An 18108-nucleotide genomic window follows, 5' to 3' on the forward strand; every position below is an offset into this window, starting at 1 on the left:
TTGTTTTTTTAGGAGACATGTCAGTCATTAATTTGGATAGTGACATTTCATGATATAGTGGCATATTATTCATCTTTACATTCCTTCTATTTAATGTTCAGAATAGATTTAGACCCAACAACTACAGTACAGAAGGAGTCTCACATCAGATGATCCTTTCATTCTCTACAAAGGACAATACAGTTTATCAACAACACATATAAGACAAGGCAATTTTATTTATAGAGCCCCATTCAGACAGGTAATTCAAAGTGCTTTACAGGAGCATAACAATATATTAACATATTAAACATAAGACTTCAAGAAAACATTAAAACTGCATTTAAAAGACAGAGAAAACAAGCAAATAAGTAGAAATAAAATGCATATTTGCATATATACAAATTAACCTACAGGTCATTTACCATGGCAGATAACACAGTGGAAACATCTAGTTTTCCCCCTTTACTTAATGCTCATTTGCCCGTCTATCTATCTATCTATCTATCTATCTATCTATCTATCTATCTATCTATCTATCTATCTATCTATCTAATCACTTATTCATCATCCACTTTATTTGACATTTCCTTTATAGCTTAGACTTCAGATTTAGGGGGGCTGCCCCTGGTATAAATATAAACTACAGCATACCACCATATACTTGTCAGACCTCAGCACTAGTTTAACATTTAGTAGGAGTGGGCTCATTGTCAGCACATTGTCACTGAATCAACAGCTAATTCAGATGAATCATGAGCACCATGGTGCAGAAAACAGTGTTTGCATAAAAACTCTTTGACTGTGTAGAGAAAGAGAGAGGAAGGGAAAGGCAAAAAACTCAGTTGATACCAGCTGATGCAGTCCTCTGGTTCTTGTTATTTCCAGGACTGTTTGGTGTCTCCCTTCCCATGACAGGAGTCGACTCTGCAGAAAGAGGGAGACAATTTAAATGAGCAATAGATAAATAAGTTGAAGTGCATTTTGCATGCAGTGTTTTACCTCCTCTTGTTGCATGTCGGACACACTCTGCTCCACACAGTCCTCCTCATGGCTTCCCTCAGAGCCGGACTCCCCCAGATATACACAGACGGTGTGCACACAGCGTTCAACCGAGCCATGATGGCGAACACATTGGTGGCCTCGTTCCTAAACTTCAAACCATCATCTCGTGCCACAAATCTAATGATGATATTAACAAAAGAGGGGCACCACAACACCAAGAAGCTTATCACCACAAAAACTATAATCCTCAGTGACTCCTTCTTGCTGTCTCTCTCTGCACTGGGAGGATCTTTCTCCAGCTGATATCTGGCGACAACATACAGTTTGATAGTCATGACCACTTTGGTGAGCACGATGATTTGCAAGCTGACAATACCCATCACATAAACCTCTAATGCTTTGGACAAAGGCACGAAACTCAAAGCGATGTTCTGACCATAGACCTGTAGCCAACAGTACACGTTTGCAGAGATCACCACGCGCCGGCTGATGTAGCGCGTGTAGATAAATGGATGACAAACAGCGAAATAGCGGTCAAACTGTGCGAATAAAAAGGTCATGATGTTAACCCCGAGAAGAGAAGGTAACAGGTTATAAGTTCCATTTCTGGAAGGATATCCTTCCTGCACATCAAACAGACCCAGATAATAGACTGAGAAGCCAACCAGCGTGTCACAGATACTAGTGTTGAGCATGAAGAGAAACCTGTTCTGGAGGCGGAGAGCTCTGGTGGCCAAGATGGTGATGACTACAGGTCCGGCTACCAGAACAGCTGTTGTAGCGAACACAAGCTGGAAGAGAAAGATGAGATAATCCTCAGGACTGTCGAAGTTCACCGAGAGAGGAACTCCTCCAGAGGCTGTGATGTTGGGGAGGGGCATTGTTCCAAAAATGCACTTTGAGTTTAATGACCTTATATAGCTGCTTGATAAGCCACTGCCCATGGAAACCCAAACGGATCTTCCCTCATGAGGCATGACCTAATCACACCTTTCATATTAGTGTTTATGATTAAACTTTTGAAACATTGATAAACATGGATTAGTATTAGAGTATTGATACAGAGGGTGCACACTTCATTATCATGTATATTTACAAACTGTGCAAATGTTTGTAATAATTAAGATAAGAGAAGATCAGATATTCCTTTATTACTCCCACAGTAGGGAAATGTTCAGTGTACAGCAGCAAAGGGGATAGTGCAAAAAACAAGATGCATCAGCTAACACAGTAAAAAAAAAAGAGCTAAACAAAATATGAACAATTTAACTATAAGGAAATATAAAAATAGAGGCAGTATATAAAGTATTGACAATAAACAGACTATTAACAAAATTGCACAAGTGGAAAAATTATATTGCACAGTGAGAATGAATTGAATCCAAATACTAATCAACACAAATATGTCAGTACCCTCTTCCCCATATGTCCTATAATAACTCTGCAGCTGCAGGAAACATAAACTGAAAAAAAGAGCACCAAAATTACAAACATTTCAAACAAGAAGTCTGGAGGGTCATTAGATTTATGTTTCTAGTTATACTCTCAAAAGATGCCTAGCCGATTATGATTCTTTCTGGAACTTCATATGATCATTTTTCACATCGTACATGGTTGGTTGGTGGAGTTTAAAGTATAAGTAAATGACCTGCTAATATCAGGAATGTATTTAAAAGACTCTTTTTATATATAACCTTCTGCAGCAAGTCACATTTTCTTCACAAATGATATTATTTACCACATATTTCTGTTATTTTAGGTTGTTTACTTTCATTTTTTAAATTTACAGCAGTTTTGTGCAGATAGTTTTCAGATATTAGAATTATTCAATTAAACGTACTGGACTTGTACCAATACTGCACTTGCATTTTATTGTACTTGCAATAATGTTCTTTAATATCTGTAATAACTCTTATTGCACCTCCAGTCCTCCATAGCAGGAGGCGCTGGTGTCCATAATCAGGTTTCTGATCATTTTCCTGTGAGTAAATTCCTTGTAATCAGAGAGCTTGTGCTTGGTTCAGGATTGATTGCTTATATCATTTATTTTTTCTGAAATTGTATTTATTTAATTTGTGAGAACGTTTGAATCTCACTGAGATTTTGTGCTTTCATTTAAGGTCTTTTCACTTGTGTGAGAAGATGAGAAAAAAGCTTGAATTTAGTTATTGTTTATTCGTGTAATGATTTCAAGTAGTAATCAGAGAAGTTTATTATAGGGTCTGTATGTTTATCTTTCACTCAGCATATGGGGATCATAGAAGTAGTCTATGATTTAAAATTGTATTTCTTATAATGTAAAAGCCAGTGACCTTTGGTCATGTTCATGTTCATTTACATTTTCTGTTAAAACAGGTACATATAATTCATAATAAACATTCTGAATAGGCCTAACAGATCTATATTATTATTGACATCATTTTGCAATAAGCCTGTGTTTTTTTTTTTCATCTAGATAAATTGTTTTTGGACTTGGACTGCATGTAGAAACCACTTACACCCGATCCTCACAGAAGTGTAGTCTGGGTAAAAACAAAATTAATCTTGATAAATATTGTTGCTTTCTTTGTTTTTTTAGGAGACATGTCAGTCATTAATTTGGATAGTGACATTTCATGATATAGTGGCACATTATTCATCTTTACATTCCTTCTATTTAATGTTCAGAATAGATTTAGACCCAACAACTACAGTACAGAAGGAGTCTCACATCAGATGATCCTTTCATTCTCTACACAGTTCAGTCCAGTTTATCAACAACATGTATAAGACAAGGCAATTTTATTTATAGAGCCCCATTCAGACAGGTAATTCAAAGTGCTTTACAGGAGCATGAAAATATATTAACATATTAAACATAAGACTTCAAGAAAACATTAAAATTGCATTTAAAAGACAGAGAAAACAAGCAAATAAGTAGAAATAAAATGCATATTTGCATATATACAAATTAACCTACAGGTCTTTTACCATGGCAGATAACACAGTGGAAACATCTAGTGTTCCCCATTTACTTAATGCTCATTTGCTCATCTATCTATCTATCTATCTATCTATCTATCTATCTATCTATCTATCTATCCATCTATCCATATCTAATCACTTATTCATCATCCACTTTATTTGACATTTCCTTTATAGCTTAGACTTCAGATTTAGGGGGGCTGCCCCTTGTATAAATACAAACTACAGCTTACCACTATATACTTGTCAGACCTCAACACTAGTTTAACATTTAATAGGAGTGGGATCATTATCAGCACACTGTCACTGAATCAACAGCTAATTCAGATGAATCATGAGCACCATGGTGCAGAAAACAGTGTTTGCATAAAAACTCTTTGACTGTATAGAGAAAGAGAGAGGAAGGGAAAGTCAAAAAACTCAGTTGATTCCAGCTGATGGAGTTCTCGGGTTCTTGTTATTTCCATGACTGTTTGGTGTCTCCCTTCCCATGACAGGAGACGACTCTGCAGAAAGAGGGAGAACATGTAAATGAACAAAGGATAAATAAGTTGAATTGCATTTTGCATGCAGTGTTTTCCTCCTCCCTCCTGTTACCTCCTCTTGTTGCATCTCGGACACACTCTGCTCCACACAGTCCTCCTCATGGCTTCCCTCAGAGCCGGACTCCCCCAGATATACACAGACGGTGTGCACACAGCGTTCAACCGAGCCATGATGGCGAACGCATTGGTGGCCTCGTTCCTAAAAGTCAGCCCTCCTCCTAACAGCAGTCTAAGGACGATATTAACAAAAGAGGGGCTCCATAGCAGCAAAAAGGTGATGACAACAAAAACTATAATCCTCAGTGACTCCTTCTTGCTGTCTCTCTCTGCACTGGGAGGATCTTTCTCCAGCTGATATCTGGCAACAACATACAGTTTGATAGTCATGACCACTTTGGTGAGCACGATGAACTGGAAGACGACGATGCTGAACACGTACATCTGTATCGCTTTGGAAAGTGGCATCAGGTTCCTGGCGATCGGGTGCCCAAAGCTGTAAAGCCAACAGAAGATGTTGATGCTGATCACGACCTCTCTGCTGATGTAGCGCGTGTAGATGTATGGATGACAAACAGCGAAATAGCGGTCAAACTGTGCGAATAAAAAGGTCATGATGTTAACCCCGAGAAGAGAAGGTAACAGGTTATAAGTTCCATTTCTGGAAGGATATCCTTCCTGCACATCAAACAGACCCAGATAATAGACTGAGAAGCCAACCAGCGTGTCACAGATACTAGTGTTGAGCATGAAGAGAAACCTGTTCTGGAGGCGGAGAGTTCTGGTGGCCAAGATGGTGATGACTACAGGTCCAGCTACCAGAACAGCTGTTGTAGCAAACACAAGCTGGAAGACAAAGATGAGATAATCCTCAGGACTGTCGAAGTTCACCGAGAGAGGTACTCCTCCAGAGGCTGTGATGTTGGGGAGGGGCATTGTTCCAAAAATGCACTTTGAGTTTAATGACCTTATATAGCTGCTTGATAAGACACTGCCCATGGAAACCCAAACGGATCTTCCCTCATGAGGCATGACCTAATCACACCTTTCATATTAGTGTTTATGATTAAACTTTTGAAACATTGATAAACATGGATTAGTATTAGAGTATTGATACAGAGGATGCACACTTCATTATCATGTATATTTACAAACTGTGCAAATGTTTGTAATAATTAAGATAAGAGAAGATCAGATATTCCTTTATTACTCCCACAGTAGGGAAATGTTCAGTGTACAGCAGCAAAGGGGATAGTGCAAAAAACAAGATGCATCAGCTAACACAGTAAAAAAAAGAGCTAAACAAAATATGAACAATTTAACTATAAGGAAATATAAAAATAGAGGCAGTATATAAAGTATTGACAATAAACAGACTATTAACAAAATTGCACAAGTGGAAAAATTATATTGCACAGTGAGAATGAATTGAATCCAAATACTAATCAACACAAATATGTCAGTACCCTCTTCCCCATATGTCCTATAATAACTCTGCAGCTGCAGGAAACATAAACTGAAAAAAAGAGCACCAAAATTACAAACATTTCAAACAAGAAGTCTGGAGGGTCATTAGATTTATGTTTCTAGTTATACTCTCAAAAGATGCCTAGCCGATTATGATTCTTTCTGGAACTTCATATGATCATTTTTCACATCGTACATGGTTGGTTGGTGGAGTTTAAAGTATAAGTAAATGACCTGCTAATATCAGGAATGTATTTAAAAGACTCTTTTTATATATAACCTTCTGCAGCAAGTCACATTTTCTTCACAAATGATATTATTTACCACATATTTCTGTTATTTTAGGTTGTTTACTTTCATTTTTTAAATTTACAGCAGTTTTGTGCAGATAGTTTTCAGATATTAGAATTATTCAATTAAACGTACTGGACTTGTACCAATACTGCACTTGCATTTTATTGTACTTGCAATAATGTTCTTTAATATCTGTAATAACTCTTATTGCACCTCCAGTCCTCCATAGCAGGAGGCGCTGGTGTCCATAATCAGGTTTCTGATCATTTTCCTGTGAGTAAATTCCTTGTAATCAGAGAGCTTGTGCTTGGTTCAGGATTGATTGCTTATATCATTTATTTTTTCTGAAATTGTATTTATTTAATTTGTGAGAACGTTTGAATCTCACTGAGATTTTGTGCTTTCATTTAAGGTCTTTTCACTTGTGTGAGAAGATGAGAAAAAAAGCTTGAATTTAGTTATTGTTTATTCGTGTAATGATTTCAAGTAGTAATCAGAGAAGTTTATTATAGGGTCTGTATGTTTATCTTTCACTCAGCATATGGGGATCATAGAAGTAGTCTATGATTTAAAATTGTATTTCTTATAATGTAAAAGCCAGTGACCTTTGGTCATGTTCATGTTCATTTACATTTTCTGTTAAAACAGGTACATATAATTCATAATAAACATTCTGAATAGGCCTAACAGATCTATATTATTATTGACATCATTTTGCAATAAGCCTGTGTTTTTTTTTTCATCTAGATAAATTGTTTTTGGACTTGGACTGCATGTAGAAACCACTTACACCCGATCCTCACAGAAGTGTAGTCTGGGTAAAAACAAAATGAATCTTGATAAATATTGTTGCTTTCTTTGTTTTTTTAGGAGACATGTCAGTCATTAATTTGGATAGTGACATTTCATGATATAGGGGCACATTATTCATCTTTACATTCCTTCTATTTAATGTTCAGAATAGATTTAGACCCAACAACTACAGTACAGAAGGAGTCTCACATCAGATGATCCTTTCATTCTCTACAAAGGACAATACAGTTTATCAACAACACATATAAGACAAGGCAATTTTATTTATAGAGCCCCATTCAGACAGGTAATTCAAAGTGCTTTACAGGAGCATAACAATATATTAACATATTAAACATAAGACTTCAAGAAAACATTAAAACTGCATTTAAAAGACAGAGAAAACAAGCAAATAAGTAGAAATAAAATGCATATTTGCATATATACAAATTAACCTACAGGTCATTTACCATGGCAGATAACACAGTGGAAACATCTAGTGTTCCCCATTTACTTAATGCTCATTTGCCCGTCTATCTATCTATCTATCTATCTATCTATCTATCTATCTATCCATCTATCCATATCTAATCACTTATTCATCATCCACTTTATTTGACATTTCCTTTATAGCTTAGACTTCAGATTTAGGGGGGCTGCCCCTGGTATAAATATAAACTACAGCATACCACCATATACTTGTCAGACCTCAGCACTAGTTTAACATTTAGTAGGAGTGGGATCATTATCAGCACATTGTCACTGAATCAACAGCTAATTCAGATGAATCATGAGCACCATGGTGCAGAAAACAGTGTTTGCATGAAAACTCTTTGACTGTATAGAGAAAGAGAGAGGAAGGGAAAGGCAAAAAACTCAGTTGATACCAGCTGATGCAGTCCTCTGGTTCTTGTTATTTCCAGGACTGTTTGGTGTCTCCCTTCCCATGACAGGAGTCGACTCTGCAGAAAGAGGGAGACAATTTAAATGAGCAATAGATAAATAAGTTGAAGTGCATTTTGCATGCAGTGTTTTACCTCCTCTTGTTGCATGTCGGACACACTCTGCTCCACACAGTCCTCCTCATGGCTTCCCTCAGAGCCGGACTCCCCCAGATATACACAGACGGTGTGCACACAGCGTTCAACCGAGCCATGATGGCGAACACATTGGTGGCCTCGTTCCTAAACTTCAAACCATCATCTCGTGCCACAAATCTAATGATGATATTAACAAAAGAGGGGCACCACAACACCAAGAAGCTTATCACCACAAAAACTATAATCCTCAGTGACTCCTTCTTGCTGTCTCTCTCTGCACTGGGAGGATCTTTCTCCAGCTGATATCTGGCGACAACATACAGTTTGATAGTCATGACCACTTTGGTGAGCACGATGATTTGCAAGCTGACAATACCCATCACATAAACCTCTAATGCTTTGGACAAAGGCACGAAACTCAAAGCGATGTTCTGACCATAGACCTGTAGCCAACAGTACACGTTTGCAGAGATCACCACGCGCCGGCTGATGTAGCGCGTGTAGATAAATGGATGACAAACAGCGAAATAGCGGTCAAACTGTGCGAATAAAAAGGTCATGATGTTAACCCCGAGAAGAGAAGGTAACAGGTTATAAGTTCCATTTCTGGAAGGATATCCTTCCTGCACATCAAACAGACCCAGATAATAGACTGAGAAGCCAACCAGCGTGTCACAGATACTAGTGTTGAGCATGAAGAGAAACCTGTTCTGGAGGCGGAGAGCTCTGGTGGCCAAGATGGTGATGACTACAGGTCCGGCTACCAGAACAGCTGTTGTAGCAAACACAAGCTGGAAGAGAAAGATGAGATAATCCTCAGGACTGTCGAAGTTCACCGAGAGAGGAACTCCTCCAGAGGCTGTGATGTTGGGGAGGGGCATTGTTCCAAAAATGCACTTTGAGTTTAATGACCTTATATAGCTGCTTGATAAGACACTGCCCATGGAAACCCAAACGGATCTTCCCTCATGAGGCATGACCTAATCACACCTTTCATATTAGTGTTTATGATTAAACTTTTGAAACATTGATAAACATGGATTAGTATTAGAGTATTGATACAGAGGGTGCACACTTCATTATCATGTATATTTACAAACTGTGCAAATGTTTGTAATAATTAAGATAAGAGAAGATCAGATATTCCTTTATTACTCCCACAGTAGGGAAATGTTCAGTGTACAGCAGCAAAGGGGATAGTGCAAAAAACAAGATGCATCAGCTAACACAGTAAAAAAAAGAGCTAAACAAAATATGAACAATTTAACTATAAGGAAATATAAAAATAGAGGCAGTATATAAAGTATTGACAATAAACAGACTATTAACAAAATTGCACAAGTGGAAAAATTATATTGCACAGTGAGAATGAATTGAATCCAAATACTAATCAACACAAATATGTCAGTACCCTCTTCCCCATATGTCCTATAATAACTCTGCAGCTGCAGGAAACATAAACTGAAAAAAAGAGCACAAAAATTACAAACATTTCAAACAAGAAGTCTGGAGGGTCATTAGATTTATGTTTTTAGTTATACTCTCAAAAGATGCCTAGCCGATTATGATTCTTTCTGGAGCTTCATATGATCATTTTTCACATCGTACATGGTTGGTTGGTGGAGTTTAAAGTATAAGTAAATGACCTGCTAATATCAGGAATGTATTTAAAAGACTCTTTTTATATATAACCTTCTGCAGCAAGTCACATTTTCTTCACAAATGATATTATTTACCACATATTTCTGTTATTTTAGGTTGTTTACTTTCATTTTTTAAATTGACAGCAGTTTTGTGCAGATAGTTTTCAGATATTAGAATTATTCAATTAAACGTACTGGACTTGTACCAATACTGCACTTGCATTTTATTGTACTTGCAATAATGTTCTTTAATATCTGTAATAACTCTTATTGCACCTCCAGTCCTCCATAGCAGGAGGCGCTGGTGTCCATAATCAGGTTTCTGATCATTTTCCTGTGAGTAAATTCCTTGTAATCAGAGAGCTTGTGCTTGGTTCAGGATTGATTGCTTATATCATTTATTTTTTCTGAAATTGTATTTATTTAATTTGTGAGAACGTTTGAATCTCACTGAGATTTTGTGCTTTCATTTAAGGTCTTTTCACTTGTGTGAGAAGATGAGAAAAAAGCTTGAATTTAGTTATTGTTTATTCGTGTAATGATTTCAAGTAGTAATCAGAGAAGTTTATTATAGGGTCTGTATGTTTATCTTTCACTCAGCATATGGGGATCATAGAAGTAGTCTATGATTTAAAATTGTATTTCTTATAATGTAAAAGCCAGTGACCTTTGGTCATGTTCATGTTCATTTACATTTTCTGTTAAAACAGGTACATATAATTCATAATAAACATTCTGAATAGGCCTAACAGATCTATATTATTATTGACATCATTTTGCAATAAGCCTGTGTTTTTTTTTTTCATCTAGATAAATTGTTTTTGGACTTGGACTGCATGTAGAAACCACTTACACCCGATCCTCACAGAAGTGTAGTCTGGGTAAAAACAAAATTAATCTTGATAAATATTGTTGCTTTCTTTGTTTTTTTAGGAGACATGTCAGTCATTAATTTGGATAGTGACATTTCATGATATAGAGGCATATTATTCATCTTTACATTCCTTCTATTTAATGTTCAGAATAGATTTAGACCCAACAACTACAGTACAGAAGGAGTCTCACATCAGATGATCCTTTCATTCTCTACACAGTTCAGTCCAGTTTATCAACAACATGTATAAGACAAGGCAATTTTATTTATAGAGCCCCATTCAGACAGGTAATTCAAAGTGCTTTACAGGAGCATGACAATATATTAACATATTAAACATAAGACTTCAAGAAAACATTAAAATTGCATTTAAAAGACAGAGAAAACAAGCAAATAAGTAGAAATAAAATGCATATTTGCATATATACAAATTAACCTACAGGTCTTTTACCATGGCAGATAACACAGTGGAAACATCTAGTGTTCCCCATTTACTTAATGCTCATTTGCTCATCTATCTATCTATCTATCTATCTATCTATCTATCCATCTATCCATATCTAATCACTTATTCATCATCCACTTTATTTGACATTTCCTTTATAGCTTAGACTTCAGATTTAGGGGGGCTGCCCCTTGTATAAATACAAACTACAGCTTACCACTATATACTTGTCAGACCTCAACACTAGTTTAACATTTAATAGGAGTGGGATCATTATCAGCACACTGTCACTGAATCAACAGCTAATTCAGATGAATCATGAGCACCATGGTGCAGAAAACAGTGTTTGCATAAAAACTCTTTGACTGTATAGAGAAAGAGAGAGGAAGGGAAAGGCAAAAAACTCAGTTGATTCCAGCTGATGGAGTTCTCGGGTTCTTGTTATTTCCATGACTGTTTGGTGTCTCCCTTCCCATGACAGGAGACGACTCTGCAGAAAGAGGGAGAACATGTAAATGAACAAAGGATAAATAAGTTGAATTGCATTTTGCATGCAGTGTTTTCCTCCTCCCTCCTGTTACCTCCTCTTGTTGCATCTCGGACACACTCTGCTCCACACAGTCCTCCTCATGGCTTCCCTCAGAGCCGGACTCCCCCAGATATACACAGACGGTGTGCACACAGCGTTCAACCGAGCCATGATGGCGAACGCATTGGTGGCCTCGTTCCTAAAAGTCAGCCCTCCTCCTAACAGCAGTCTAAGGACGATATTAACAAAAGAGGGGCCCCATAGCAGCAAAAAGGTGATGACAACAAAAACTATAATCCTCAGTGACTCCTTCTTGCTGTCTCTCTCTGCACTGGGAGGATCTTTCTCCAGCTGATATCTGGCAACAACATACAGTTTGATAGTCATGACCACTTTGGTGAGCACGATGAACTGGAAGACGACGATGCTGAACACGTACATCTGTATCGCTTTGGAAAGTGGCATCAGGTTCCTGGCGATCGGGTGCCCAAAGCTGTAAAGCCAACAGAAGATGTTGATGCTGATCACGACCTCTCTGCTGATGTAGCGCGTGTAGATGTATGGATGACAAACAGCGAAATAGCGGTCAAACTGTGCGAATAAAAAGGTCATGATGTTAACCCCGAGAAGAGAAGGTAACAGGTTATAAGTTCCATTTCTGGAAGGATATCCTTCCTGCACATCAAACAGACCCAGATAATAGACTGAGAAGCCAACCAGCGTGTCACAGATACTAGTGTTGAGCATGAAGAGAAACCTGTTCTGGAGGCGGAGAGTTCTGGTGGCCAAGATGGTGATGACTACAGGTCCAGCTACCAGAACAGCTGTTGTAGCGAACACAAGCTGGAAGACAAAGATGAGATAATCCTCAGGACTGTCGAAGTTCACCGAGAGAGGTACTCCTCCAGAGGCTGTGATGTTGGGGAGGGGCATTGTTCCAAAAATGCACTTTGAGTTTAATGACCTTATATAGCTGCTTGATAAGACACTGCCCATGGAAACCCAAACTGATCTTCCCTCATGAGGCATGACCTAATCACACCTTTCATATTAGTGTTTATGATTAAACTTTTGAAACATTGATAAACATGGATTAGTATTAGAGTATTGATACAGAGGATGCACACTTCATTATCATGTATATTTACAAACTGTGCAAATGTTTGTAATAATTAAGATAAGAGAAGATTAGATATTCCTGTATTACTCCCACAGTAGGGAAATGTTCAGTGTACAGCAGCAAAGGGGATAGTGCAAAAAACAAGATGCATCAGCTAACACAGTAAAAAAAAGAGCTAAACAAAATATGAACAATTTAACTATAAGGAAATATAAAAATAGAGGCAGTATATAAAGTATTGACAATAAACAGACTATTAACAAAATTGCACAAGTGGAAAAATTATATTGCACAGTGAGAATGAATTGAATCCAAATACTAATCAACACAAATATGTCAGTACCCTCTTCCCCATATGTCCTATAATAACTCTGCAGCTGCAGGAAACATAAACTGAAAAAAAGAGCACCAAAATTACAAACATTTCAAACAAGAAGTCTGGAGGGTCATTAGATTTATGTTTCTAGTTATACTCTCAAAAGATGCCTAGCCGATTATGATTCTTTCTGGAACTTCATATGATCATTTTTCACATCGTACATGGTTGGTTGGTGGAGTTTAAAGTATAAGTAAATGACCTGCTAATATCAGGAATGTATTTAAAAGACTCTTTTTATATATAACCTTCTGCAGCAAGTCACATTTTCTTCACAAATGATATTATTTACCACATATTTCTGTTATTTTAGGTTGTTTACTTTCATTTTTTAAATTTACAGCAGTTTTGTGCAGATAGTTTTCAGATATTAGAATTATTCAATTAAACGTACTGGACTTGTACCAATACTGCACTTGCATTTTATTGTACTTGCAATAATGTTCTTTAATATCTGTAATAACTCTTATTGCACCTCCAGTCCTCCATAGCAGGAGGCGCTGGTGTCCATAATCAGGTTTCTGATCATTTTCCTGTGAGTAAATTCCTTGTAATCAGAGAGCTTGTGCTTGGTTCAGGATTGATTGCTTATATCATTTATTTTTTCTGAAATTGTATTTATTTAATTTGTGAGAACGTTTGAATCTCACTGAGATTTTGTGCTTTCATTTAAGGTCTTTTCACTTGTGTGAGAAGATGAGAAAAAAGCTTGAATTTAGTTATTGTTTATTCGTGTAATGATTTCAAGTAGTAATCAGAGAAGTTTATTATAGGGTCTGTATGTTTATCTTTCACTCAGCATATGGGGATCATAGAAGTAGTCTATGATTTAAAATTGTATTTCTTATAATGTAAAAGCCAGTGACCTTTGGTCATGTTCATGTTCATTTACATTTTCTGTTAAAACAGGTACATATAATTCATAATAAACATTCTGAATAGGCCTAACAGATCTATATTATTAATGACATCATTTTTGCTATGAGCCTGTGTTTTTTTTTTCATCTAGATAAATTGTTTTTGGACTTGGACTGCATGTAGAAACCACTTACACCCGATCCTCACAGAAGTGTAGTCTGGGTAAAAACAAAATGAATCTTGATAAATATTGTTGCTTTCTTTGTTTTTTTAGGAGACATGTCAGTCATTAATTTGGATAGTGACATTTCATGATATAGTGGCACATTATTCATCTTTACATTCCTTCTATTTAATGTTCAGAATAGATTTAGACCCAACAACTACAGTACAGAAGGAGTCTCACATCAGATGATCCTTTCATTCTCTACACAGTTCAGTCCAGTTTATCAACAACATGTATAAGACATGGCAATTTTATTTATAGAGCCCCATTCAGACAGGTAATTCAAAGTGCTTTACAGGAGCATGAAAATATATTAACATATTAAACATAAGACTTCAAGAAAACATTAAAACTGCATTTAAAAGACAGCGAGACCAAGCAAATAAGTAGAAATAAAATGCATATTTGCATATATACAAATTAACCTACAGGTCTTTTACCATGGCAGATAACACAGTGGAAACATCTAGTTTTCCCCATTTACTTAATGCTCATTTGCCCATCTATCTATCTATCTATCTATCTATCTATCTATCTATCTATCTATCTATCTATCTATCTATCTATCTATCTATCTATCTATCTATTTATCTATCTAGCTTAGACTTTTCAGATTTAGGGGCTAGAATATAAACTACATTTACCACTATATACTTGTCAGACCTCAGCACTAGTTTAACATTTAATAGGAGTGGGATCATTATCAGCACACTGTCACTGAATCAACAGCTAATTCAGATGAATCATCAGCACCACGGTGGAAACATAGCAGAAAACAATGTTTGCTTTTTGACTATAGAGAGAGAGAAAGGAAAAGAAAGGCATCATAAACACCCTACTGTGATTTCAAATAGGCCTGATTGCATTTCAGCACCACCCAGCTTGGACAGCGACATTTACAAATTAACCTACAGGTCATTCACCATGGCAGATAACACAGTGGAAACATCTAGTTTTCCCCATTTACTTAATGCTCATTTGCCCATCTATCTATCTATCTATCTATCTATCTATCTATCTATCTATCTATCTATCTATCTATCTATCTATCTAATAACTAATACATCATCCACTATATTTGACATTTCCTTTATAGCTTAGACTTTTCAGATTTAGGGACGTTGAATATAAACTACAGCATATCATTATATACTTGTCAGACCTCAGCTCTAGTTTAACATTTAATAGGAGTGGGATCATTATCAGCACACTGTCACTGAATCAACAGCTAATTCAGATAAATCATCAGCACCACGACCTTGTAAGATCCAGTGATGGAGACAGCAGAAAACAGTGTTTGCATTTTATATAGAGAGAGAAAGGAAGAGAAAGGAACAAAAAACACAGTAGATTCCAGCTGATGCAGTCCTCTGGTTCTTGTTATTTCCAGGACTGTTTGGTGTCTCCCTTCACATGACAGGAGTCGACTCTGCAGAAAGAGGGAAACAATTTAAATGAGCAATAGATAAATAAGTTGAAGTGCATTTTGCATGCAGTATGTTACCTCCTGTTGTTGCATGTCGGACACACTCTGCTCCACACAGTCCTCCTCATGGCTTCCCTCAGAGCCGGACTCCCCCAGATATACACAGACGGTGTGCACACAGCGTTCAACCGAGCCATGATGGCGAACGCATTGGTGGCCTCGTTCCTAAAAGTCAGCCCTCCTCCAACCGCAAACCTGATGATGATATTAACAAAAGAGGGGCACCACAACACCAAGAAGCTTATCACCACAAAAACTATAATCCTCAGTGACTCCTTCTTGCTGTCTCTCTCTGCACTGGGAGGATCTTTCTCCAGCTGATATCTGGCGACAACATACAGTTTGATAGTCATGACCACTTTGGTGAGCACGATGAGCTGGAAGACGACGATGCTGAACACGTACATCTGTATCGCTTTGGAAAGTGGCATCAGGTTCCTGGCGATCAGGTGCGCAACGCTGTAAAGCCAACAGAAGATGTTGATGCTGATCACGACCTGTCTGCTGATGTAGCGCGTGTAGATGTATGGATGACAAACAGCGAAATAGCGGTCAAACTGTGCGAATAAAAAGGTCATGACGTTAACTCCGAGAAGAGAAGGTAACAGGTTATAAGTTCCATTTCTGGAAGGATATCCTTCCTGCACATCAAACAGACCCAGATAATAGACTGAGAAGCCAACCAGCGTGTCACAGATACTAGTGTTGAGCATGAAGAGAAACCTGTTCTGGAGGCGGAGAGCTCTGGTGGCCAAGATGGTGATGACTACAGGTCCGGCTACCAGAACAGCTGTTGTAGCGAACACAAGCTGGAAGAGAAAGATGAGATAATCCTCAGGACTGTCGAAGTTCACCGAGAGAGGTACTCCTCCTCCTCTTTCTCCTCCTCCTGTCATAGAGGCTGTGGTGTTGTAGGGGAGCATTGTTTGTGCGTAATTCTGAAGTGCAACCTTTATTTTATATGAAGACTGAACAGTGAAGTCATCAGCCTTCATCTCTTGAGATGCTGTGATCTAATGTCGTTTTTTTTACCTTCTAACACCAGCCAGAGAATGTAGTTTACATTAGTTAGTGCTGTCATATATCCTCATCCTGATGCAACAATATAATCAGTTCTAATAAATGTCATACTGTATCCTTTAATATTAGAAAAGGTTTACTGTTTGTTAATCCTACAGTATACATGTTTCCCAAGTTCTCAGCAGGGTTATTATAGTAAACTAAAACGACAATAAGCTGTGGAAAATGCTTTTAGTAAACTAAAACTAAATAAAACTATACCCTTTAAGAAAAACTAAAACTAAACTGAAGTGAAAAAATAAAAAACTAGAAGTGCACTCGGAGGGCGCAGACCTCCGCCAAGGCAGGTTTCATGTATGTCCCCCTGTGGTGGCCTATGGTGTTAATGCAAAGGCTGCGCAGCCTTATTAAAAAAATTCCCGAAACCAAAATCTAATGGATTGTTCATTGTGCCACACCCCACTCCTCCACAAAATGTCATTCAAATCCAACATGGACTTTTGGAGTTATTGTCCAAACGGACAAACCAACCAACAAACCAACAAACCAACAAACCAACAAACCAACAAACCAACAAACCAAAGAACCAAGGCCGGTGAAAACATAACCTCCTTCACCAGCCTTCATCTCTTGAGATGCTGTAATCTAATGTAATTTCTTTTTTTTACCTTTTAACACCAGCTAGAGAATTTAGTTCACATTCGGCTTTTACTCAGCTTTGGTTGTGCTGTCATTAAAAATATGTCCTCATCCTGATGCAACAATATAAAGATAATCAGTTCTAATAAAGGTCATACTGTATCCTTTAATATTAGAATATGTTTACTGTTTGTTAATTCTTCCCAAGTTCTCAGCAGGGTTATTATAGTAAACTAAAACGAAAATAAGCTGTGGAAAATATTTTTAGTATCTAAAACTAAATAAAAACTATATCCTTTAAGAAAAACTAAAACTAAACTGAGGACTGCACCGAGAAGTCACCAGCCTTCATCTCTTGAGATGATGTGATCTAATGTCGTTTTTTTTTTTTTACCTTTTAACACCAGCCAGTGAATTTAGTTTAGATTAGGCTTTTATTAGGCTTTTACTCAGCTTTGGTTGTGCTGTCATTAACAATATGTCCTCATCCTGATGCAACAATATAATCAGTTCTAATAAAGGTAATTCTGTATCTTTTAATATTAGAACAGGTTTAATGTTTGTTAATCCTACAGTATAAATTCTTCCCAAGTTATCAGCAGGTTTATTATAGTAAACTAAAACGAAAATAAGATGTGGAAAATATTTTTAGTAAACTAAAACTAAATAAAAACTATATCCTTTAATGGTCCCATATTGTAAAAAGTGAGATTTCCATGTCTTTTATATGATAAAGCAGATTTAAGTGCGATATAAATACTGTTAAATTATCCAAATGCTCAATATACAGAGAAATACACAACAGCCCA

The 18108-nt window shown here is 37.0% G+C and overlaps 5 protein-coding genes across 5 annotated transcripts in view; all 5 read right to left on the bottom strand.

The window, feature by feature from the left end:
* LOC141769828 (rho guanine nucleotide exchange factor 28-like) overlaps positions 1 to 18108 on the bottom strand; it is a 186254-nt gene that overhangs the window by 82275 nt on the left and 85871 nt on the right. The gene's annotated exons all lie outside the window — the stretch shown is intronic.
* Positions 199 to 1868, bottom strand: LOC141769824 (uncharacterized). Its single transcript, XM_074639257.1, has 2 exons — positions 982 to 1868; positions 199 to 906 (listed from the first exon to the last, which is right to left on the bottom strand). The coding sequence occupies exons 1-2, from the start codon at positions 1863 to 1865 to the stop codon at positions 858 to 860; spliced, it is 933 nt and encodes a 310-aa protein (XP_074495358.1). The 5' UTR covers positions 1866 to 1868; the 3' UTR covers positions 199 to 857.
* LOC141769822 (sphingosine 1-phosphate receptor 3-like) lies at positions 3749 to 5654 on the bottom strand. Its single transcript, XM_074639255.1, has 2 exons — positions 4546 to 5654; positions 3749 to 4454 (listed from the first exon to the last, which is right to left on the bottom strand). The coding sequence occupies exons 1-2, from the start codon at positions 5520 to 5522 to the stop codon at positions 4406 to 4408; spliced, it is 1026 nt and encodes a 341-aa protein (XP_074495356.1). The 5' UTR covers positions 5523 to 5654; the 3' UTR covers positions 3749 to 4405.
* On the bottom strand, positions 7308 to 9230 carry LOC141769821 (uncharacterized). Its single transcript, XM_074639253.1, has 2 exons — positions 8081 to 9230; positions 7308 to 8005 (listed from the first exon to the last, which is right to left on the bottom strand). The coding sequence occupies exons 1-2, from the start codon at positions 9058 to 9060 to the stop codon at positions 7957 to 7959; spliced, it is 1029 nt and encodes a 342-aa protein (XP_074495354.1). The 5' UTR covers positions 9061 to 9230; the 3' UTR covers positions 7308 to 7956.
* On the bottom strand, positions 11369 to 12522 carry LOC141769823 (sphingosine 1-phosphate receptor 3-like). Its single transcript, XM_074639256.1, has 2 exons — positions 11627 to 12522; positions 11369 to 11535 (listed from the first exon to the last, which is right to left on the bottom strand). Exons 1-2 carry the CDS (start codon positions 12505 to 12507, stop codon positions 11487 to 11489), a joined length of 930 nt encoding a protein of 309 aa, XP_074495357.1. The 5' UTR covers positions 12508 to 12522; the 3' UTR covers positions 11369 to 11486.

Source organism: Sebastes fasciatus, chromosome 6 (genome assembly GCF_043250625.1).
Source record: "Sebastes fasciatus isolate fSebFas1 chromosome 6, fSebFas1.pri, whole genome shotgun sequence".
Classification (NCBI taxonomy): Eukaryota; Metazoa; Chordata; class Actinopteri; order Perciformes; family Sebastidae; genus Sebastes; species Sebastes fasciatus.

Bases quoted from the DNA above. Each gene is read 5' to 3' on its own strand.
- LOC141769824 (XM_074639257.1), bottom strand. From the start codon at position 1,865: ATGCCCCTCCCCAACATCACAGCCTCTGGAGGAGTTCCTCTCTCGGTG. The intron at 907-981 runs GTAAAACACTGC...CTCTTTCTGCAG, and splicing joins CCGACATGCAACAAGAGGAG to AGTCGACTCCTGTCATGGGA.
- LOC141769822 (XM_074639255.1), bottom strand. From the start codon at position 5,522: ATGCCTCATGAGGGAAGATCCGTTTGGGTTTCCATGGGCAGTGTCTTA. The intron at 4,455-4,545 runs GTAACAGGAGGG...CTCTTTCTGCAG, and splicing joins CCGAGATGCAACAAGAGGAG to AGTCGTCTCCTGTCATGGGA.
- LOC141769821 (XM_074639253.1), bottom strand. From the start codon at position 9,060: ATGCCTCATGAGGGAAGATCCGTTTGGGTTTCCATGGGCAGTGTCTTA. The intron at 8,006-8,080 runs GTAAAACACTGC...CTCTTTCTGCAG, and splicing joins CCGACATGCAACAAGAGGAG to AGTCGACTCCTGTCATGGGA.
- LOC141769823 (XM_074639256.1), bottom strand. From the start codon at position 12,507: ATGCCCCTCCCCAACATCACAGCCTCTGGAGGAGTACCTCTCTCGGTG. The intron at 11,536-11,626 runs GTAACAGGAGGG...CTCTTTCTGCAG, and splicing joins CCGAGATGCAACAAGAGGAG to AGTCGTCTCCTGTCATGGGA.